General features: G+C 46.5%; 1 protein-coding gene across 1 annotated transcript; it reads right to left on the bottom strand.

Moving 5' to 3' along the window:
- Positions 1-263: 263 nt before the first annotated feature.
- On the bottom strand, positions 264-24,122 carry LOC127612668 (collagen alpha-1(XI) chain-like). Its single transcript, XM_052083414.1, has 66 exons — positions 23,476-24,122; positions 17,641-17,808; positions 17,465-17,556; positions 17,256-17,377; positions 16,509-16,671; positions 15,908-16,036; positions 14,347-14,466; positions 14,135-14,266; positions 13,666-13,713; positions 13,491-13,532; positions 13,348-13,410; positions 13,203-13,277; positions 13,034-13,114; positions 12,895-12,951; positions 12,770-12,823; positions 12,646-12,699; positions 12,517-12,570; positions 12,398-12,451; positions 11,981-12,034; positions 11,857-11,901; positions 11,531-11,584; positions 11,398-11,442; positions 11,269-11,322; positions 11,116-11,160; positions 10,983-11,036; positions 10,705-10,749; positions 10,549-10,602; positions 10,429-10,473; positions 10,188-10,349; positions 9,878-9,931; positions 9,745-9,798; positions 9,599-9,643; positions 8,755-8,808; positions 8,635-8,679; positions 8,502-8,555; positions 8,283-8,336; positions 8,152-8,205; positions 7,687-7,794; positions 7,522-7,611; positions 7,392-7,445; positions 7,202-7,309; positions 6,973-7,080; positions 6,628-6,681; positions 6,497-6,550; positions 6,303-6,410; positions 6,177-6,230; positions 6,041-6,094; positions 5,914-5,967; positions 5,742-5,795; positions 5,557-5,664; positions 5,424-5,477; positions 5,250-5,303; positions 5,117-5,170; positions 4,666-4,719; positions 4,474-4,581; positions 4,346-4,399; positions 4,223-4,276; positions 4,041-4,148; positions 3,681-3,734; positions 3,566-3,601; positions 3,443-3,496; positions 3,076-3,382; positions 2,642-2,754; positions 2,491-2,559; positions 1,348-1,581; positions 264-1,170 (listed from the first exon to the last, which is right to left on the bottom strand). Exons 1-66 carry the CDS (start codon positions 23,540-23,542, stop codon positions 1,024-1,026), a joined length of 5,208 nt encoding a protein of 1,735 aa, XP_051939374.1. The 5' UTR covers positions 23,543-24,122; the 3' UTR covers positions 264-1,023.
- Positions 24,123-24,314: the final 192 nt, after the last annotated feature.

Here is a 24,314-nt window from a genome sequence, read left to right on the forward strand (position 1 = left end):
TTGTCATTTTGTCATGTAACTTTAATTTTAACTGCTTTTATATTAGCCTGCAAAATGGGAAAATATTCTACAATTTACCATTTCCAGTATGCAGCACTATTTACCCTTTTTCTGAAAACATGGTATTTATGGGTGACTACTATCATTCCAAAATTTGGCCTTCTCAAGGGGGAAAGTAAATATAAATGTCCTGGAGCTATTTTTTGACGGCAGTTTTTGAGAAGGTGCTATTTTTTGTGGTTGCGGACAAATGAGGGAGGATATTTAATATTCAAACGTACGTTATGTACTTCTTTTTTTATTATTATTATTATTATTAAGTCACTTCCCAGTACAAACAAGGTCAAACTTCTCAATTTAAAAAAAGAAGAATAAAATAAGAAAAAAAATGCACTGCCTCAGTTTCCCTTTGTAGACAACGGCACCATGACGACATCACAACCACACAAATAAGCATAACAACGTGGCTAAAGCTAATGCTAATCATCAACAGCAATGAGGTTTTTGGTGGGTGAATTTGAGCAAATTGCGACCATTCAAGTATTTTTTGCACTTTTGCGTGGTGGCAAAGCAGCAGCATGTGTAGGCGACAATCGGGCATCATCCCTTTTGCGCTTGCGTTTGTCCTCTTTGTGTGGCGGCGAGTGATCTGGAGCCTATCCCAGCTGGCTTTGGGCGAGAGGCAGGGTACACACTCAGAGACAAATAAGCATTGCCACTCATAGATAATTTAGTGTCTTCAATGAAGCTACCAACATGCACGTTTTTGGAATGTCGGACGAAACCGGAGAAAACCCAGTCCACACAGGAAGGCAGGAGCTCAGATTCGAACCCCGAACCTTCAGAGCTGCGAGGCAGACGTGCTAACCACTAGGCCACCGTGCTGCCTAATTCGTAAGCAATAAGATATAAATATGGTGAGGCACCTGCTCGGAGTCTTCGAAGTAGTTTGTTTTACTTTTCCCTGCACGTTAAAAGAGTCTTGTCAGTTTTGCTCCTTTTTTTCAGTTCCGTCCCGAAGGTTTAACCGCCGAAGCAGACAGGCCCGACCTGGAAGCCGAACTTTTGGCCCGTGTTGCCAAAGTCGCTCACCGCCACATCGACGATGGGCAACGTGTTGGACTGGGGGGCGTCTATTTCCAACACCGTCCTTTCTTGTCCCAAGCGCGTCTGGGACAGAAAAAACACCATGGCGCAATGGTTATTTTTTAGGTCATCGAAGCACATTGGGATCAAATGCTCAGAAGCGTGGAAGAGAGATAAATAAAAGAGTGTTGGGAGGGAGGAAGAAAATGTCTTGGACAGTGCTGCAGCAATGACCAGAAGACAAGAGACAGAGCTGCTCACCTGACAGCCGTCATAGAGGGCGCGGATGTAGTGCGCGTTACTGTGCGTCAACTCCTCACCGCCACTGCCGCGAAAGCGCAGCGCCAAGTGGTGAGCGCCGGTATCACCGTTCAGCCAGGCGGCAGAATTGAGGCAGTGGTAGGTAAACGTCTGCCTGGCCGTCACGCTCAGCAGCTTGAGGAAGTTCATTTGCACCACGTGCACCTCGACGCCGCCCACGCCCGAGTACGAGAACTGGGAGGCGAAAAAAAGAGGAGACGTATTCAGGCTGAATCAGCAGAGGCGGCATAACACTCATATTCACTCCGTACCCTACATCAGGGGTCCACACACTGGTTTATGTCAGACTATGTTTTCAGGGACCGGCATTTAAGATGTGGCGGAAATAATACAACAAAATAATATGGTTGGAGCTGCATTTTCAAAATATAATCATAAACACAAGGAGCGTCTCATCTGGCCGCAACACTCTGATCACTCCGGTCATGTTTAATGCCTTCGAAATACGATACAACGCAAATTCAAAGTGAATGAAAATGACGACTCACCACAGCCCCGAGCTTGATTTTCTGCAACCAGACCGTCCCAGCTCGTGGTAATAGAAGACAATGACACCTCAAGTGTGCGGTTTATGTCCAGTCTACTTTGTAATTTTGTTTTAGTAGCCGTTGCTGCAGAAAACCCCGCCTCACACAGGCAGGATGTCGGAAATAGCAACAGTGCTATTGCGGTGATCTCAGAGTATTCAGCCATAACTTGAATCCAAGTTGTCTCGAATGTACTTTTAACGTCGCCGTCATTTGCGATCTCCAGCGTGGTTTTTTTTTTACTCATTTTGCGAGCTCCGGCGTTTTATTTTTAGCGTAATCGGTCACGTGACGGAGAAGCGTGGCTTGACCTGTGTCAAGCGTGACACAGACGGATGTAACGGAGAATCCGGTCATTTTTCAAAATAAAACATCTTTCGTATTCCAAAATAAATAAAACGGAATTAAGGCAAGTTCTTTCCGTTCGGCCCGGTACCAAATGCACTGCCTCTAAAGTCCTAGCTAATGGCAAAGGTAACAACTGGTGTCAAGGAGGTTTGTTAGGGTGATGTATCTCGACGCTATGTTTGAAACATCCATAAACATCACAGTGTACCTCTTTTCCTTTTCGAAATTTACTGTACCAGGTGCCAGGCTTCTCCCCTTTCCACCCGGCCAGCTTCACCTGATGGCAAACATAAAGTTCAACATGTAGCTTAGACTTTAGAAGCCATTACGGGGTTTTTTTTAAGATGCAGTGGGCTCACCGACTGAAACTTCTTGTCTGGGTAGAGACACGTCTCACCGTGAGCAGTGAAGTTGCAAAACACCTTGAAGGAGTCTCGGTGGCAGCCCTGATTGGGGTCGATCCAGTACTCACCTGGAGGGACACGGGGAGGCTTCACCACAAAGACACACTTCCACCAAGTTTCGATATGCTTCAGTTCTAGCACCGTGTGCTGCGGTATAGACAGAAAAGGCTTGTGTTTCCTCAACGAAGCAAGCCAGACCTTATTACTTTTTTAGTGGGGCAGGTACAGTTTTTCTGGAGCCTGCAAAGGTGTACAATAGTCTAGTCTAAGTCAGTTCAAGTTTGAGCAAAGCAAGTCCCAAATATGCAGTCCCAAATCGACGGAGACCTAATATTGGAGACTTGTGTCTGATTCTGTGTCATGGGCTTAGACACATGATGCGGAAGTACCGTTAGGAAGTTCTGGACTGAGTAGCCAGAGCTCCTTGCAGGAGCGGGCAGGGCTGTGGTAAGTCCCCTGGGGGGTGCGCAGGCCTTCCACCTCCACTTTCATGGAGGACAGCGAGGCGAACACCTCCTCCATGCCTTGGCCCTCGTTCATTTCGTCGGTCCGTGCGTCCGCCTGATCCCCCTGAATCCACTCGTCCTCCACGCCTCCATCCACCATCTCGTCGTCCCCTTCCAGAACTGCACCGTCCAGAAGGTGGGTCCGTCTTTGCCGCGCCCGTTCCGGCAGTGGTGGCTCGGCCGGGAGTCCCTAAGAGACGGTCCACTTGCAATTCTCAAAGTGTTTATTGAGCCAATGTTCAGTACTCACGGGGGGTCCTGGCGGTCCTGCGGGTCCAGCGTCTCCTCTGGGTCCAGTCGGACCCTAGGTTCACACCACTCATTAGTTCAATGCGGGTATTTAAGAAACTGTCAACTTAGTGTCGACGCTTACTGGATTTCCTTTAGAACCCTTTACACCGAGAGCACCCTGCAAAGGACAAGGAGACAGGCGGTCGTTCCACCACTCTAGCCCGTAATGCATAAACGAATCAAAGAATTGTACTCACAGATAGACCCGTAGGGCCTGGCGGGCCGTGAGGACCCGGGGGGCCAACAGGTCCCTGGAATTAAAGATAAAGGAAGCAGCAAAGTCAATCACCATCAAGAAACTTCAAGATCAAGACTAAGACCAAGTAAACACGAAGACTTTGAGGAGTTTCGACCAAGTTGAGATGTACTGCAATTAGACTCAGTACGGATCAATACTTTGAGGAATTGAGTCAAGACTAAAATTTTGCAAAGTTTAGACCAAGAGTTCATGGTCAAAACCAACACAGGTGGACTAGTTGCCATTGGTCTAGTAGACCTTTGCCTGAATGGCCAACCGGGTTTTGTATTTGGGATGTTTGAGATCACGCTTTCAATACCTCATCTCCTTTGGGACCCAATAGTCCCTGGTTTCCCGGCAGCCCTCGGTCCCCCTTCTCTCCAATGTCCCCTGGGGGTCCGATCAAACCGATGAGGCCACCATGACCCTGCACATATGGCACAAGTCATGTGGAGTTCACAAGAACTGTTTGTGGACGTGCGCCGTTAATCCTGAAGCCACCTTGTCTCCAATTTTTCCATGTTCTCCCTTTAGCCCGACTAATCCTGGTGGACCCTGAAAGATATTTTGAAACAATCCAAAAAACGAATGACGTCCTGAGACGTGTGAGCTCAGCAATCTTACCATAGGGCCAGGTGGACCCATCTGGCCTGATGGTCCAGTTAGGCCTTGCTCACCCTGACAAAAAAAGGAAAAAAATGATCCAGACACTCGGCAATTGTACAAATGTTTCTCTTGATCAGCTGACTTACAGCAGGACCAGGAATGCCTCTGAGACCCTGTGGACCAGCCTTTCCGGGTTGACCTTGACGACCTACTGGCCCCGTTTTCCCTATAGGACCCTCAAGTCCAGGAGCACCCTGAAAATAAACACAAAGCAACGATATATGGAGAAGATGGGAACTTTCCGAAGTCGTGATTCAAGAGCCACTTTTTGCGCTTACCTTAGCTCCTTTAAGACCTCCCTTTCCATCTTTCCCAGCTTTCCCCAGGTGGCCCTGATGAGGGACATTTTAGGCAGTGTAAATTTTTGCAGAGGAGGTAAGACCAGGTCAAAACCAAGACTTCACGAGTTAGGATGGGGTCAAACAAGACTTTGACAAGTTTGGGTAAAGTCATGACCCGGGCTTTGGGAGGGTAACACCTAGTCAAGAATAGGTTTTTGAGGTGTTAGGGTAAAGGTAAGACCAAGACTTTGGAAAGCTAAGAGCAAGTCAAGAAGAATACTGTAGGTGTTTGAGGAGTTAAAACTATATCCAGGATTTAGGGAATTTATGATAAAGTTGACACAGAGTCCAGGAGGATCAGTCTTATAAATCCGGTGTCTCCTGTAATCTGGAGGGTTTCGTTTTTAGTACCAACTTAGATTTGGAGGGCAAAAAAAAATAAATCCACCCTTCTCCCTGGAGGTCCTGGTGGTCCTGGTTCTCCTGCTGCTCCCGGTGGTCCCTGTGAAGTATTGAAGGAAGAAATAGGTTATACTATCAGCCATCTTTCTTTTTATATCACACGTATGATTTACACTCACAGCTTTTCCAGGCTCTCCGGTGTCTCCTTTGGACCCAGGAAGGCCGTCAACACCCTGACAGTAACATCAAATGTCTTACCGTCGTGTCAGCATTAAATTTATCCGCGTGAAAATGACTGATTGTGAGGATGGAATTCACTGGTGGCGAGAATGTGGAAGAGAGGGCACACTCACATTGGGCCCGGCCTCCCCTTGCTGTCCAAGGTCCCCGGTGATACCAATAGGACCCTGAGACCAGAGCAGTCTTATTAGAACATGTTAGATGTATTTCCCGAATGGCTTTTGAGGGGGTTCGGTAGCTACTCACTGCATTGCCCTTGGCTCCGTCCTCCCCTAGGGTGCCTCGGGAACCCGGAGGACCAGCTGCTCCTGGTGGACCAGAATCTCCTTTCTCCCCTTGATCACCAGTCTCACCCTAAGGTAGCAAAGAAGACAGACATCGAGGGTCATGTCCAACAAAGTATGGACTAAAAATTGTGGAGACACACTCACCATTTTTCCTGCAAAACCAACTGGGCCAGGATCCCCTGATTCACCATCCTCCCCCTAAGCGAGAGATGAGTGAAGGGATGGAGAATACAGAACAAGGATTGACATGTAGACGAATGAATGGGGAGTAAGCTCAAGTAAGCGGAATGAGGTTTCTGCCCGCTCAAATGATTACCTTTTCTCCGACCATACCGGGCTGTCCAACCATACCCTGCCGACCCGTTGGCCCCTGCGGAAAACATAAAACTCATGAGCACCGGATGAATTAGAATGTACTGAAACAGACGTAGGATATTCTGTACCAGTCCTCCGATTGGTCCTTGAGAACCCCTTGGCCCCTGCTGGCCAGGCGGACCCTAAAAACCAGAGTTCACTTCATGAGTGGAGAACGTACAAACACATGTACGTGAGGCAGAAAGAACATGGCTGCCAGCTCACCATCAGCCCGACATGTCCGCTCTCGCCTTTTTCACCAGGCAGGCCCGGCATGCCCTTTGAAACGAAAGGCACGTCAAAGCATCAGCCGCTAAAATGTAGCGTCTCGATCGCCTGTGCATGTCTCACCTGTAATCCTATTGGGCCTCTCAAACCCTTGAAACCCCGAAGACCCTCATCTCCTTTGGGTCCGTACATTCCCTGCTGGCCCCGGGGCCCTCCCTCCCCATCTTGGCCCTGGAACACACGGGAAGTCATCCAACTCTTGGGTTTTCGCCACAAACGCTCTGGTTTATGGTACACATCTAAATGAGCCGACTCACCGGAAGTCCCGGTTGTCCGATGGGCCCCTGAGTACCAGTTGGTCCCGGGGGTCCCTGCGACAGAACAAAGACGGACGATCAGAGGTGTTTCCTTTATGGTGGCCATGTTGAGTGTCTGGTTCCAGACTCACAGATTCGCCTTTGTCTCCTTTACTTCCTTTCTGGCCGGGTCCTCCTTGCTCCCCCTGTAGACACACACACGTTGTTACGGTGCACCGAGTGCAAGGTTTTTCCTGCCTTCATCATAGCGTGGCTTCCAGCTAATTTTGTGCCGCCCTCAGCCAGACCGATCGATATCGCTCACCACAGAGGAAAGCTCCAGCTATGCTGGTTGAGCGATTGAGGTCCCTCTGCGGCAGCGACGCATTTTAACTGCAGTTGCAGCGTTGCACCACTACGGGGGCGCTATAATAACAGCTGTGCATAGGAAAGAACTGAAGCACAGTACTTCACACCATAATACTGGTTTTGATTACCTTGTCTCCATCGTCTCCTGCGGGTCCTGGAGGGCCTGTAGTGCCAAGCATGCCCCCTGGTCCCTGGTCCCCATCCTGACCTGCTGGTCCAATTGAACCTTTTTCACCCTAGGATAGAAACATGCGCAGACAAAGCACGAGTGCTCCACCCATTAACTGGTTGGTCGATTTTCTTCTTTTAAACACATCACAACAATGTTTTTGAGGTATTGAAAATGATATATCTTACGGGTTCGCCCTTCTCTCCCATTGGTCCTGGTCCTCCACTGGCTCCGGCCCGTCCCGGCTGTCCGATGGCTCCGGCCGGCCCGGGGGGACCTCTCTCGGCGCCCGGCCCCTACGCAAACAGAAACATCTGATTTACTTTAAATGCTCTTTGACTTAAATTGCTCGGCCCGATTTTAAGATCAATGGCTCACAATGGCTCCTGGAGCACCAGAGGGTCCCGCACTTCCTTTTAGACCGGGAGGCCCCTAAGAACATGAAACATATGGTCAACGTACTTGAAATAATGTCAACTATTCAACATACGCGACTTGTTTGTGTTACCATAACGCCAGGAGCACCTCTGCTCCCCCTGAACCCTTTCAGTCCCGGGGGCCCGTTCTTCCCCATAGTTCCGGGTAATCCAGGATCACCCTTAGGGTAGACCAAACCAGTAAGAAGACTCTGCATCGCTGATCGTGACGGCTGCGAGCGGATTTCCACACCCACCTTTCCACCTTCCTTCCCAGCCGAGCCAGGTAAACCGTGTTCTCCGGGCACACCCGGGGAACCCGGGTGGCCTCGATCCCCCGTGGGACCAGGCTCACCTGATTTGCCCTGGAGCACACAAATGAGAGGAGGACCAGATCAATTTTTTAAAAAAAGGGGAAACATCACAAGGGAAAGCTCTTTAAAATAATTTCCGCTGAATACAAAACCCAAAGGGAGTAGATAGAGTGAGAACAGCAGAGGCCCCAGAAATGAACCCTGGGGTGCACCAAACAACTGGAGGTTGACCCAAATGGCCAACTTGCTGTTCAATTTCAGGCACTTTTTTTATGGGTCCTGTTATGATCAACAAGTCCACCAAATTTCAGGATGATCTGTGAAAGAGGACTCCGGGGGCAAATTTTTCTTTTAACTTTCCGAGATTCCTCCAGGGTGTGTTTTGGGCAGGTCATGTTGTGGACCCACCTGTGGCCCCACCACACCAGAGGGTCCCGGGGGTCCGGTTTTCCCTTGGAATCCCTGCAGTTAAAAACAAATTTTGTCAGGCAAAGAGTAGCCACACTGTCGCCAGATTTCACGAGGAAGAAGAGTCTTACCGGTTCTCCTCGTTGACCCGGGTGTCCCGGAAGGCCGTCTTTCCCGCTGGGACCCTACGCAAGTGGGTCAAGTTGGGGGGAGGGGGGGAAACCCAAACAAACTGGATTAATCATATTGAAGTCGAACTGCGTACATAATGACATGCTGTAAGTTAAAATGCGTAACTTATTATTATTTTTTTTACACGTAAAAATGTCAGCGTCCAATGGGGCACTCACAGATGCTCCTTTGGGTCCAGGCTCTCCACCCCTTCCTTGAGGTCCTTGCGGTCCCTTTAAAAATGCAAATCACTCCATGAGTGGGTCGCATGCAGGCTGTTTAATCAATTCATTTACTTATGCTGTCTCTCACCCTCTCGCCGGTCGATCCCGGGGGACCATCGTGCCCGGAAGCTCCCTGACAAAAGAAAGGAGAATGCGCTGGCTCAAGTGTGACCTTCAGCGACCTCCCAAGTGAAGCGAGTCAGCTGACCTTTTCTCCAGACTTCCCGGTGGGTCCTCTTGCACCTCTGCCTCCTCGTGCACCCTGAGGTGACATGTCAGGGATGATTATTTTTTTTATATGATTTACTAGTATTATGACCGTACTTTATCCGATTTTTTTTAATCCATACTTCATTTTTAATGATAAATTTAACTGGTTTGTTGGCTTAGTACATTCATCACAATTAATTTTACACTCTGTTTAATGATGCACCCCACACAGAAAATTATATCTAAAAGTGACAAAACAACTACAAAAAAAATTACACGTTTGTATATTAAAAATTCCACCTTCGAATAACTGCTAATAGTGTCTGTCAACAATAATGAGCTCTTTTCTTTTTTTGTGGGGAGTTCTAAGTAAGGCAAGGTAATTGGCGGCCATTTTTTTTTTTCCTCCTCCTTTTCGGCAAGCAGAGAGGGGAGTGGTGAGCAGTTACACACACAAGCAGGAGAAGGGGAGTAGGGAAGAAGATGAGAAAGAGCAACCGAGTTACTTATACGGATGCCTTTTTGCCATGTGCATTATCCTTAAAAAAAAGGGGGGGGTTTCATAAAAGGGCATTTTAGGGCTGTATTTTTAATACTAATTTTCTATTGTTGGCCCATGCCTAATATAGACATTACTCTCAGTAATGTGTGTGTGTGTGTTCGTGTGTGTGTTTTGCTTTTTAATTTTTTTTATTGAATGTTTTTATGTCACTATCACGTAGTATCCCTTTTTTTATTGCAAACAATTTCTATGACCATGTATTTCTTTTTAAAACAAAACTCTTTGTCAATACGATTGTCCGGGTGTAGTGAATCAAGTGTCCAGTGAGGGGCGTACTTACGTTTGGCCCTCTCTGTCCGGCACTTCCTGGTTGTCCTAGAGGACCCTGCGTACACGGAATGGGATGTTTTTGGATCAAGTAAAAACAATGAGACGGGACAAAAGACAGTTTTAAATAAAATAAAAAAAATTGGGGTGTCCACTCACCTTTTTGCCTTTCTCTCCAGTAGCTCCAAGCACTCCAGGAAAGCCATCAGAGCCCTTCGGCACGACACAGGAATAAACCAAGTAATGTATCTGATTTATGTAGTGTACGTATGTGGATTATGAATGAAATGACCTTTGGTCCAAGTCGTCCTGGATATCCTGGCAAACCGGCTACTCCTAGTTTTCCCTGAAAAACAGCAACAAGTTCTCCATGCTCTTTCATTTGTTTTGTTTTTCTTATAGGACTGGCTGATATCGCCTTCAAATAAAACGGCAGATTTTCTTCACATAAATCTGGAGACTCCTCCCGCTAACAACCCAGGCTAAACTTCCCGGCACATGCATGGCTTAAAAATCCAGTGATCCCTCGCTACTTTGCGGTTCGTTTAAATCCGTGGTCAAACTGATTCATCGTGATAGTTTCTTCCGATCGCACTCCATACCTTCTCTCCGGGGATCCCGGACGGTCCCGTTTCTCCCATAGGCCCCGTTTGCCCTTTGGGTCCCTCTGGACCGTCTTCCCCGCGACCTCCCGGAGCGCCGTTGTCACCACCGTCACCTTTGCCGCCCATCTCACCCTTGGCTCCAGGGAAGCCGTCCTCGCCCTGGGGTGGCAAAGCCAAGGAGGTGAGCGAGGAAGATGACGTTTGAGGAGAGAACTAAGGTGCCGTGGATGGAGCCCACCTTCTCGCCTTTGCTGCCCTTCAGTCCTCGGATGCCGTCTGCGCCCTGGCCGACACACAATGAAAAAAAAAGTGGAGTATTTTGTATTTGCAACGACTGCACGGATGCAATAACTCCAACCTTGACTCCTCGTTGTCCGGGATAGCCGACGGGCCCCTGGACTCCAATCGGACCCTGTCAGCAAAAAATGACATGAATGAGCAAAAAATGAGACGTTTCAGCAAAACATTTGACTTGCCTCAACGATGGCAATTGAAACAAACGCACTCATCTCACCGGCAAACCTTTTTCACCAGGGGTCCCTTCCCGTCCGGGATGACCCTGTTGGGCGAGAACAGGCGCTAATATTTGCCCATGTGACAAGCTCTCGGCTTTTAGGTCGTGGTTGTGACAGTAAGAGAAAGGCCATTTTTCCAAAACCAATTTGTCCGCACGACAAATAATGGCTCCGGCAGTCAGTCGGAAGTTGCGCTACGGCGCTGGCTGTCTTTGCATGCCACGACTTGATGGAAAGCCGACTGCTTTTTTTGTTTGTTTTTAAAACATGAGCTTACGGGAGGGCCGTCATTTCCGGGTAGACCCTGCATCCCTTTCTTCCCTTGCGGCCCCTGCCAGTCACAAAAAAAAGTTGCGATTCCTCTGAAACACAAAAGTGCTAAGATACGTCCAACTTTTCGTCGCTTTTACCTTCTCTCCAGGCAGCCCGACTAGTCCCTGAGGACCAGGAAAGCCCTGAGGGAGACACGAAGGAGTGTGTGTGTGTACGTTTTTTTTCTCTTCTTCTTTCAAACAATCTGACTTCGCAAAGTGTTTCCGCTCTTGTTTTTCGTGTGCTTGTACCTGAATTCCAGGGTTGCCTTGTTGACCTGCTGCGCCGATGTCTCCCGGGGAACCCTGAAACACAAATCATCAAGTCGCGGCTCCAGATCAGGCTAGAAAAAAAAAAAAAAAAGGATTTGAAATACTCACAATGTTGCCCTTTGACCCTTGCGCACCATCGATTCCCCGAATGCCCTGCGAGAAGAAAAGAGAGACGTGCTATTTGAAAGCGTGCGTGTGCGTGTGCGTATGCGTGCCTGCTTTTGGAAAAGTTCACACTCACCGACTGTCCTGCGGGTCCCGGACGACCTCGGGGGCCATTCGTACCTCTTGGCCCCTGTAGCACACATTTTTTGTCAAAATTCCAAAAGTCCAAACAAGTCATTTGGGCTTAATAAGTTGGACAGGCGTGGGAGCGCATTGTTCTCGCGGTGAGCCTCACAGTTCTACGGTTTTGAGTACGAATCTTGGGACATAAGTGAGAGTCCTTATTTCTCCAAATTTCAATGCACTAAGGAGAATGTGGGAACCATTTTTTGGGGGTTTGAGGAAAGAACGGCTAATGTGCAAGTGGTGCGAAAGCCTTTCAGTTGCATTGGGAGCACTCACAGCGTCGCCCGGCTGTCCTCTCGGTCCGGGCGGGCCCTCAGAACCCTGCGCATCACAACAACAACTTCAAAAGCAAGCACCAGGAGACATGCAACCTTAGTCACCTCAACTTGACAATTTGTACCTTGTCTCCCGGCTCTCCGGCAGGACCTAGGGACCCTGGTTTTCCCCTTTCACCCTGAGGGAACCCAGAAAATCCATCGAGTTTTTCCAAACTGGTTTACGGTAAGACTTGAATGCGTCCGGCAGAGCGTTCATGCGCTTTGGTGACGTCACATGTTTTGGATGTATAAATAAGAGAATTCTCCTGGAGGAACCCTGGAATATCGCCCAAGATGGCAATTTCCTGTTGATTCGCGAAACTGCTGTCAAGGGTTCGTCTTTCAACTTTTGTGGTTCAACCTTCCAACCCTGAAATTTGCCCTAAATGGCTGCGTCAAACCAAAAAAAATGGCCGACTTGCCGTTCGCCGTAAGTCCATGACACCCCCCCCCCCCGCCCCCCCCCCCCCCCCCAAATGTGGGTTATGTGTCCAACTTACTTTCTGTCCCTTATCTCCGGGCAGACCAGGCAGGCCGTCGAAGCCTCTGTCCCCCTGCGAGGACAAACATTTTGACGATGACATTTTGATTGCGCCGAGCGGTCGCCTCGGCTACTCGCCTTCACACCCGTCTCTCCGATGTCGCCTCGCCCGCCGTCTGCCCCCGCTCGTCCCTGACAAACAGCCAAAGTTATGTTAGCCTCGAGGCGCCGCACGGGTATAAACCCGAATGTAAAAAAAAGCCGCACCCTTTTCCCAGGACGTCCATTCTGGCCTGGGATTCCGGGGGCTCCGGGTGAACCCTGAGAGTGGGGCCGCGGGGTGTTAGGACAAAAGGAGGGGGTGTTACCATGACAACCAGCTTTTACTTACGGGTGGTCCTAGCTCTCCATTGCTTCCCTTCAGGCCGAATGGACCCGGTATGCCCTGGAAAACAACAAAATACATTGTTGAAAACTGATGTGTGCGTGTGTGCGTGCGCGTGAGTAAAAACTCACAAGTGGACCAGGTCGCCCCCTCAGGCCAAGTGGACCAGGAGGACCCTTCATTGACAACTGCAAAAAGACGTAAGACGCCATTTAAAAAGGCAACGGCCGTCTAGCCGCTCGCATTTATTTGAGGTGAGTTTTGCTTGACCTTGGTCTGCTGCAAGATGGCCTGAGCTTGAGCCTCCTGCGCAGAAACGCCGGCCGACTTTTCGCCGCCGCCCGCCCGGAACTGCAAACGCAAACAGAACAAAAACCACCAACAACAATGAGAAATTTGTTTTCTTTTTTGGGGGGGGTTTGTTTTGGCTCCATGTTACCGGTAAGACCATGATGTTTCCCGGCAGTCCCGGTATCCCGTCCACTCCGTTCAGGCCCGGCAGTCCCGGGGGTCCCTAAAAGACCCGCATGGATGAGAGAGCAGTTCAGAGCTCACTTGACAACAAATACGAGGACAACCCTGACCAGTTCTCCGGGGTCTCCTCGCGGTCCCACCAGTCCAGTGATTCCGGGAGGGCCCGTCGGTCCCTGCGCAAGCGCAGACAGGGAGAAATGAACGTGGCTATTTTGTCCACATTTGAATTTGTTATCTCCTGCAAGGCACCAACCTGAGGTCCCATAGGCCCGTACGAGCCTACAAATTGCGTGCCCTGAAATCACAACACAAAAAAAAAATCTTCCAAATGTGGCTTGATTTTTGCTGGCCGTTTCCATGAACAGTCTTGGTCCCCGAATTGGCAAGGATGGAATGAGGGTGGTCTTTTAACAAACGTGCGTTCTTACCACTCCCAAAAGTGCCGGCTCTCCTTTCTCTCCTTTCTCTGGAATGAACTGGAAGACAAGAACAGGATCAAATTTGACTTGAACCGTCGTAGCAGCCCGACACCTTGCCACTGATGCCAAAAATTTGAGCCGGGCCATTGCCGACAGCAGCGATCCCACGCAGATGTTTTTCTTTTTTTTCAATCATTAGCATGACGCTGATATTTTGTCTCGCCCGTATTGTGTTACGTCATCCGTAATTGACGCTTGCTATCAATACAGTCGAGTAAGCGTAATCACATTAGCGATATTTTATCCCACCCATATCATTTCGCATGGTGGTGGCGGCCCTCAAGCAAAAAAAAGTTTGGACACGCCCTCTCTCAAACAATTTAGCAGTTTCTTTCTTTGTTTGGATCTGTGTGTTCCCTCCCCCCCCCCCCGCCTCATAGAGTACGCAGGTGCTCCTAATGCAGCTTTTGGTTGATACCTGCGTGTCCAGACCATATCCTCCATCCCTCTCGGCCGGCCTGTATCGCTCATCCACTTCCTCTTCTTCGTATTCGTACTCGTTCACCTGGTAGTCGTCCGTGGCATTGTCGTAGTCCTCGTATTCGAAAATCTGTCAGATGAATGAGATGTGACCGGCAAAAAAACAAAAACAAAAAAAAAAGGGCAAATGGGAACAGACGCCACTCTCACCTCATACTCGGTGAGGTTGGGTCCAGCCGTCACCGTGGAGACAGAAACGTCTTCAAAGACATCGCCAAAGTCGTACTCGTCCAATTCCTCCACCACGGGCTTCTTGGGCGTCACGTCCACCTGAGGAGCACGAAGCCGATCGACTTCAAAGTCCATCGTGGCCTGCGAACGTGTTAGCCTTTCCGACACCAACTTTTCTTCTTTTTTTTGGGGGGGGGGGGGGGTAGATGTAATGTTTTGGGGGGGATGTGTTTGAAGTGCTGATTCAATGTTTTTCAAAGCAACATGATTTAAATGATGTCAGAACTGTACTTAATAATAATAATAATAATACATTTCATTTATAAGCATATAAACCGATGGCAATTTTAGCCACAAAAATAAAAAACAATAATCATTCAAAGTCTTTTTTTCCACAAATAACAGGTAGTAAGTATCTGCTCCCCCCCAAAAATAACATAAAAATCTGCCAGGATCTCACTTGTTATTCGCACAATAAATCCTCAAAAGGAAAAAAAAAAAAAAGAGGCATCCTGTGGTGCTTTTGAATCCAGAGCCAGATTGTAAATCATACAGCGGTAGGCGGTGCAAGGAAGACCAAAAAAAAAAAGCTTTTGTCGTTTTTGGAACGAACCAAAATCCAATATATACAAGTTGAAAAATAAATGTTGGCTGTTTTCATACCGCCAGGGAATAGAAACGTGAATGGCGACTTTTCTGATCGACTAATCAGCGTAAATAGATCATCACATATATTTTGGATGTAGTTCTCCACTCAACTGTATTTCTAAGTGCTGTACGTGGAGCAAAAATAATTCAGGCAACGACAAACAGCAAAGCACAAAATGAATCTCAAAGACAGCTTTAAAGCTCAACAACAGTTGGAGAGTCTCGGCTTAAAGTCAGGAGCCATTATTGTTTTGTTTCCTTCCTTTTCACAGTACTCGAAGTATTATTAAATTGGACACCTTCTTCTTCTTCATTATTTTCTGGGATCTGTATGACTATTATACTGCCTCCCAGTGGCCAAGGCAGGCACAGCAGAAGGAGCAGCACGATAAAACGAAGCGTACCATTGCATCGTGGTGAACAAACAATTTGTTTCCTTACATTCTGTTTAATTTGGACCTGGCCGTGTGTTTTGGAGGCAAATGCAGACATGTCTACCTTTACATTTTTATATTTTTATATATTTTATATATATTTATATGTTTTATACTTTTGCACATCCCGGGGTGCCTTTAATCGCTGTTTACAAAAAAAGGTTCATACTTTTTGTTTTCAGGTTTTTGAGGGCAAGGGAAGTGCCCAAGCTTATAGGGAAACATATGAAGATGTGTGGCTTTGAAAGTTCGTGTAATTGCTGGTCCAAGTAATTTTTTGGGGGGGGTCCCTCGGAGCAAATATCTCGTGGTCCGTAATTACTTGCCATATTTGCGAAGCCAGAAAACCCAACGGGCTGCTTTGGATTTACTACATTCAGCACCTGTCACATTGCGGGCTGCCTGAAGTGATGGTGGGAGTGTGGGGTCGGGGTCGGGGGGGTGGGGGGGGGCCTCACCTCGTCTGCGGCGTTATCCATGATGATGCTATCATAGGGTAATGCGGCGGCGCAGTCGGGGATGAAGTCCCTGCAGTACGTCTCGGCCGCCGCGGGGTCGTCGACCAGCAGCAGCTGCTGGATGTCACCCTGTCCAAGAAGTCAATTATTCCGTATTGAAATCCAATTTTTGGGGGGGGTTCATTCTTTACACGGCGGGGAAAGATTTTGATTGAAATCAAAGACTGTAAGGACGTCATCTTGTAAAAAAAAGTTTATTTCTTTACACTCACTTTTCATTATGCTTTATGATATTTGTATCCTTTTCTTCTTTTGGCCGAAAATTGTTGTTGTTTTTTTTTTTTGTTAGGCAAGCTGGAATGTGTTTAAAATCATTCAAACATATTTAATCAGCAATATTTTGCAAAATATTTTTAGATAAAAAAAAAACTCAAATGATGAACTGTTGGACCTACCTAAAATGAAATTGAGTGAAAACTTAGGATTTCAATCCCCCCCCCCCACCCCCACTTCTTAGGTTACCTTTTTAACGGTCTAAATTCTTGACGAGACTGCAGGCCAACGCAAAAACGCTCACTTTAGGGAATGGAGCTAGCCCAACCTCAAAGACGTCTTGGTCCAGCAGTCGCGTTCCGAACACGGTGACGCCATCGGTGCTGACGTGCGCTCGGGGCCCCCGCAGCAGCTTCAGCGTCTCCAGCTTGACACAGTCTAAATAAAGAGTCACCTGCTGCTCCTTCACACTGTAGGCCACTCGATGCCACCTAGTGGAAGCGTCAAAGAGAGGTTAGGTTCACAGAAAGGCACAGCTAAAATTATTGCAGGGAAAAGATTTGGGAAGATTCATTTTCCGAAAATGCTTGAAAAGACGATCATAAGAGGTATGGGGTGGGGGGGTGGGGGGGCTAAGCTTTAAACCAAGAATTCAAAGCGCGCATGCTTCTATTTGCATCTTATTCCATTGGCATGCAGCATAACAGCTGCATGCCGTTTCACCATGTTTGCTTTGAATTCTGGGCTCCGCTAATTGACCCGAGTCTGCAGAACTCGGGACCCGACTGGGTTTATAATCCAGGACCATTTCTTTGACTTATTCAGGACCATTTGGCGATATATATACAGTATTGACCACAAGCAGAACTTTCAAGTCTCTTCTACAGTTGTCTCGAAATATTTTGCTTTAAATGTTGTACTGTTAATTATGTGAAGCACATTGAGTTCTTTTTTTTGTCTGAAACGGCCTATCAAGTGTAAATTGGGTGTTTCCAAAAACACATCCGGTCCGTGAGGGCCTTGAGAAGTCCTTGATGAAAACTGGGAATTGTGTCAGGTGAGTTGCGTTACTCACTTGCCATCCGCCAGGTTGATCCTCCTAAAAGTTGGGTAGAGTTCCGGAGTGGGCTGACCCCTGTGGTCCTCGTACAAAAAGACCGGAGAACGTCCGATCTCCAGACCCAGCTGTTGCGTACCCTGCGAGACCATTGGAAAAAAAAAACCTGACTGACTCCTGACCCTTACCCCCCCCCCCCTCCCAAAAGGACGTGTTGTCACACAAACCTGAGGGTCGTACAGGGACAGCAGAAAGACCTGCGAGCCCTTCACTGCTCGAACCGTGGTCATCAGCGAGAAGTCTTCGGGGAACGGAGAATCTGAGCGCAAGAGCGCATGAAAACTTTAGCTGGTGTTGGCCACGTGGTTCTGCTGAAGACCTCACCGGTCGGCCTTTCTTTTACCGGGAAAAAGCTGCTTGGTGGGGGCGCTCAGTTGGACCTTCTTGTTGATCTTGAAGGCGAGGTCAGGATCCTCTCGGCCCGTCCTGCTGGTGCACAGCCCGGCCTCCAGGGACACGCCCTCCATGTCCTCAGAAAGCTCCAGAACCTTCAGGATGTCGACTGGACTGCCTGCCAAAGACAAGAAACAAAAAGACAACATCGGCGTCGGGGAACACTCCAAATTGTCTTTAAAGTTGAGAAAAATAGTACGCAGGTGAGAAATGTTGATGTTCAGTTTGTTGTGGACTCTCAATTGCCTTTACACTTTCCTTGAAGACTAAAATGTTTGCATTAAAAAAAAAAGAAAAACAAAAGAAATAAATGTTTGGTTTGTTGGAGACTTAATTGTCTATGATGTTGGATTAAAAAAAAAACAACACATTTGTTGACCAAACCACTCTAAAGTGTCTGTGATGTTTACAAAAGCACTGGTTTGGGCTTCTTTGATTGCTTTTTAATTTTCAATGTTTACCAAAAAAAAAAACATGGATTATGCTTCCTTGAATTCTCTCATGTTGATAGCAACAGTCCATTAACCATTTGGAAAAACGTACTTTAGGTGCATTGTTGCCAAGCTGTAAAGTGAGATTTGTTGGATGAAAAAAATCAAAATCGGCGACATCCACTCACATGTGGAAAGTCACGAAAAGGAGCTCCGGAGAGAGAAGCTAAGAAATGGCTGACATGTCTCGACCGGTGCGAATCATCTTCACGTGGATTTGCGAGCATGACGTAAAGCTTTCGCGCGCGCGAGAGAGACAGACAGACAGACACGTCTCGTTGAAGTCTGCCAGATGTATTGCGTATGCGTGCGTGTGTAATTCTTCCCTTTATATGGTGACCACAAAATGATTTGCTTTTATTGTTGCTTTTACTGGCTGAGAAACTTACCTTAAAACGTCTGTTGTCCGGTCGCTTAGCTAAAACGAGATGACGACAAAGTAGCTCTGCCTCAAAAATAAAAATGTTGAAAGGTTTCGCTTTTACCCGAAAAAGAAAAAAAATAACAACAAAAATGGCCACGCTCGGTGGTTTGTCAAGAAACTAAGGGGTTGAATGACTTCCGATTTTTTTGTACTCAAACTATAATGTGAAGATTAAGAAAAACCAAAAAAAACAAAAAATAGCCTTTTCTTGTGCGAGGGGAAAAGCAACAGAAGCAGAAAAATAAAGCAGCTTTACAACCTAACGCAGAAAAATCACAGAAGAACAAAACGCAGCATCACTTTAACATCGACCTGCTCCAGCTAGCTTGCTGACTAGCTAGCTAGCTAAATAAGACTGTTCCTTCCCGTGTTGTTTTTGTTCAGACAGCGAGCCTCAGCATTTTTGGATGGCGTCAACATATGCGTGACGACGAGCTTGTGTGAAGTTAGCCTCGGCTTTTTTTTTTTTTTGGTCATTCAGTCAAGTGGGACGACAAACGTTTGGCGTGAGCGGGACAAGACGAGACACGGACAGTTTGCTCTTCAAACAAACGCGCGCACGTGGATGAAAAGGGCAGGCGCCAGAGAATGTACAGTACACATAGCATATTTGAAGAGAGAGGCTTACTGTAAGTTGAACTGCAAATAACATCGGCCCGATGCAGAGTGATGGTTACAAAAGCAACCAGTTATTAGTACTATGCGGCGATGGAGCTAGTTTGACACAGGCCCCCACCTGAATTGTGCATGTACAGATAATAATAACAATATACAACAAATAATATTTACATTGTAGGGACCTGCGTGCACATTTTATTCAACAAAGCAAAGGATGTTGATTGGGTAAATTGCGTGTCGGTGATTAATTAGTGTGTCATCATGTGAGCTCAGGCAAAGAATGTAATGCGTTTGTGGGGCAGCCCTGGTTGGAGACACGAAACTGGCTTCTGATGTGAACGACGGGTCCGATTCGATTGGCGAGTCTGAAGCGTGCAGACCAACAAGAAATTAAAACAAATAAAAAGCAAAATTTTAACCATGACTTTTTGCAGTGAAAATTTGATATGATGCAGCTTTAAGGTGGAAAACAAAAATGATGTCGGATTAAAAATGAATTGGTGGTGGGGGGATATTTTTTGTAATCACAATGAAATTAACTTATTTTTAAGAAATGTTCTTTATCTGAAAAAAAAAATAATTTTGGATCCCCCCCCCCCACAAAACCTTTTTTAATCAGTTTTATTCTGGAAAAATAACTAAAAATACATTTCAACTTTGAGTCTGATTTTAAAAATATTTAATCCAAAAATAAAATGGTGATGTCAAACAACAAAAATGACTTTCCTTGTTGCTCGGGAAGAAGAAAAGAACACTTAAAATGACTTTTCTTGGCTGTTGGGTTAAAACACCGGTGTCAAAGTCAAGGCCCGCGAGCCAGATCCAGCCCCCCACATCGATGTATCTGGCCCACAAAAGTAAATGATATACTGCGATATGACGTTCCTTGCTAAAATACCGAAATTGCAAATTGTCTTCCCATTTAAAAACATTGAGCTAATGCAAGCGTTTAAAAAAAAATCAAATTCATTAGCTTAGATACAATTAGACACATTACATTTAAAAAATCGTTTTGGAAGAAAACGAGTAAAAATAGCAACGTGTATTGTTTTCATGCAGGAAATAAAAAACATCCCAAACCAAGAGGAAAAGGGAAGTATGACTTTAAGTCAAACGATAGAATGGAGGGAGCATGTGTTTCATTTCCTCCTTGACCAAAAACAATGGAAAAATCTCTCCTGCTGCCTTACACAACACACACACACGCACACACACATGCACGATAAAGTGGATGGATCATTAGCACGAGCATCCCAGTAGATCGCAGGTCTCGCTGGGGTGTCAAAGGCATTTCAAAGTCATCATGTTGCGAGTCAGTGGGGCTCCGACATTCTTCCTATTTTTTTTATGGGTCTCATCGTGAACAAAGAGCGAGGAGCGCATTCCTCCACCATCACACTGTCCAGCACGTTCCAAAATGTTCCCGATAGCTCCACTTACAAGTCACCCGACTGACGCGATTGTTGAGACACAGACAGTTGCTTGGCATGATTTTTTTTTTGGGGGGGGGGGTCTCGCGGGCAACGATTTCACTTACTTACTCCACGTTAGAATTTTTTTGAGAGCAAACATTTTGCTGTGCTCTCATTGGTCAGCTATAAAACCCGACATGAGAAAATTAATTGATTGGGGCTCATGGTTAAAAATGAACATTAATTGATATTCTTATACAATATGACTTGTGACTAGAATATGAATATATAAAGAAGAAATATATCGATTATTCCTGTGGAATAATAAGCAAACCCCAGAAAGGGAAATCAGATTTTGATTGTCATTTTGGTGTTTGGAATGATCCCCAAAATATTTATGGAGGTGTTTGGGGAATAGTGGAAATACTTAGTGAAGGTCACGCTAGCGGCTACAAGCGAGCACGCTAAGCCCCCCCAGGCCAGACTTGACTGTTGGCATTATTTACAACACACAAAATCGTGTACGCAAGTATGTTCATCTTTCCAGGAATGACTGACAGGTGCAATTCTAGTCATCCAGGTGTAAAGCTTGCGATCAAGTTCCCACCCGGCCAAAGTTTGAGCCCTGTGAATTTTGCCTCGCGAGAACCAGAAAATTAGATATGAGCTTGAAGGCCAGTTACGTTCCGACTTAAGGCCCATTTTGACCCGTTTTTCACTCACCCATGTGGTGGTTGTGTTATCAGTTTGCCAAAAACTCTTTGCACTGGCCCTCGGGGCAGTTAGGGTTGAGGCCTATGAACTCTGCCTGGCAACAAACCTGTCTACTTGTCATTCATTCATTCATTCATTCATTCATTCATTCATTCTGTCTAACAACACGTCGAGAGAATGCTTCTAAGTTTGTAATGCAACCAAAAGAATCCATCAATTATGTGATCGGGTTTTCGTTACCGATTTGTTGCTTTATTGTTGCGTAGCGCTGCATGTCCAGCACTTTGTATTTAGCGAAGGCTGTTTGAAAGTGCTCCAGAAATATAGTTGAGTTGAATGATCCGCTTAACCTCACAAAGGTCCGTGGGCGTGCCGGAGTCCAGCCCGGCCGTCTTTGGGCAGTACACGACGGGTAAAACGCTCAGCTGGTTTCCAGCCCCCAATCGAGTGCTATAACAACTAAAAACGATCACCAACAAGTTAGGTCAACGATAACCAGGGGAAGTCAATGTCTCTCTAAGGATGAAGGTAGAATATTTGTGGATAGCTAATGTGGTGACCTTTGATTTGACCGGCTCATTTTTGTGTTTTACAGTGAGGGAATGAACTAAGTGAAGTTAAAGCGGACGAGTTTGTGGAGTACAAAAAAAAAAAAAAAAAGGACGCAACACTTGACCAGTAAGCTAAAAGAAAAGCAAGAGTGGCTTGAAAAGTCAATCGAGTACAAATTTGTAAATTGGGGAATTTCTCCATTGTGAGACAAATAAAAGTGTTCTTATCTTAACAAGAGCAGGTATTAAAAAAATAAAATAAAACATGAGCAGCATTGACACAGTTAGGCGGGGTATGAAGCAGCAGCGCAGGCTTGAAAAATGCAGCCAGGCGCAAAAGTAAGAGCAGGTATGGAAGAGCAAGTCCAAACACATCGTTGACATGTGTTGAGTCAATGTGCGGCCAGTGTACGGCTCCCCACAATAATAAGAGCCACCGTTTGGATCAGAAGAAGAAGAAGAAGAAACTTGAGAAAGGAGGTCTTTGATCTGGAACTTTAACATGGGTGCCGTGGCCGCTCTGCCTTGGGGGCACTGAACGCACCAAATTTGATTCTTAAATGTATTATCGAAAAGAAATTTCTCCACATTGACTCAAATTTGGCAATTCTAACCGAAGCGAGCATCCATTGGCGTGTGGCACTTTGTTTTACCGCTCGAAGGAGCAGTTACGAGTCCGGTCCGGCGAATTATCAAACGACGCGATATCCTGGCAACGGACGGCCAACCTTTCCCATCGGGAGATTGGGATTGCTCCATGAACTTAGTCTGCCCACCAATTTTTGTCATCGGCTTCTAGGGCGCTCCATCCCGATGAACTCTGCCTAGCAACAAGTGCCATTTCTTTCATTGGCTTCATTTTTGTTTCAATCGTTGAGCTTTGTGAACTCTGCCTAGCAACAAGCGGCTCATTTTTTTTTTCCCTCTTGTGACGAAAACAAGACAATGACATTCGGCCATGTACTTGGAGCACAATAATGAGCATGTTTGCGCACAAGATGGCGGTTTGGGATATTTTAACAAGGTGTCGCTCAGGGCCGATTGGGGGGAGGTGAGGACGCAGAAAGTCAGCCTGGCTTGAAAACCGACTTCATTAGGAATCCTAACTCGAAGCCCGAGCCGCATCTTAAAAACCTTTCTTCATACCCTATCTATCTATCAATTTTTTTGGGGGGGGGGTATACAACCTTTTGTCTTGAGAGAATCCATTCTTTTTTTTAAAAAAAACATTTTTTTCAGAAAAATACTTTTGTTAATGTAGATTTTTTTTTAAACATATTTTTTTCAGAAAATTTGCCGCGTTGCGCGAGCATTAAGCTTGTGCATTTTTTAACGCAAAAGTTAAAGCATTTTGCTTGTTTGACAGCATGATTACTTTGAAAATCCTGAATGCAAACAGACTAATAATTGGACGGGCAAAGTCCCAGAACTGAAAAATTCAAAGGTGGGGGTCACTTGTAAGTAAGTTGAGGTACCACTGACGTGACTTTTTTTTTTCTTGGCCAATGAGCTCCCCTCGTGTCAATTTTTCTTTTCAATAGAATAAAAAAAGGTTTGAATAAGCCTTCCTCCTACCTGCTATTGAGCTGCGAAGCCCGACGGTGAAGAAGAGGAGCAGCGTCCATCCATCCTTCCTCCGCATCCTGCCCCTCGTCCGACGTCTTCTCGGCCTCCTTTCCTTCCCTCCTGCCGCTGCCCCTCCTAATCAATCAGGAACGAAGCCTTCAATCAATTCAAGTGACAAATTTCCAAGCGAGCAGAGACGCCACGCGCGTTGTTTTGTTTTTTTTGTTTTTTTTTTTCTGGATGGCGGAAAACGACAACGGGCAGGGAGGGAAGAAAAATTCCCCTCTAATTATCGCACGTTGACTCTTCCCTCCCACCCTGTACTCTTTTTTCCCCCTCACTTTCTCTCCCCTCCTTCCACCTCCTCTTTTGCTCTCTCCTTCCTTCCTCTTGATGAAACTCCAGCCACCTCATTTCTCTTGTAATTAGCAGTATTAAGCGACTACTCGAGTAAGTGCGGGAAATTACACAAAGACATAAACGCGTCATTACAAATGAGCACTTGTGCCTTCTTTAGTTTGTGCACACACACACATACACACACCTACATGCACACACACACACACACACACACAGTCAAAGCATGCTAGGACAGGACGAAACTGCTGCTCAACCAATAAAAAGATGCTTCTGAAGATTCCTGTGTGTCTTTGCCATGCCATTCTACACACGCACACGTGCAGGCACACAATAAAAGTAAAACGTAAAAATGGTCTCACTCCTAATTTGGTCACCAAAAAAAAAAAAACACCTATAAAAGTTGAAAAAGCGGCCATTTGCTTTTGGAAAGACATTTCGTTTATGGGGGTGAAAAAGGCAGCTGGGATTAGAGCACACCGAACACACGT

This window comes from Hippocampus zosterae, chromosome 13, assembly GCF_025434085.1.
Source record: "Hippocampus zosterae strain Florida chromosome 13, ASM2543408v3, whole genome shotgun sequence".
Lineage (NCBI taxonomy): Eukaryota > Metazoa > Chordata > Actinopteri > Syngnathiformes > Syngnathidae > Hippocampus > Hippocampus zosterae.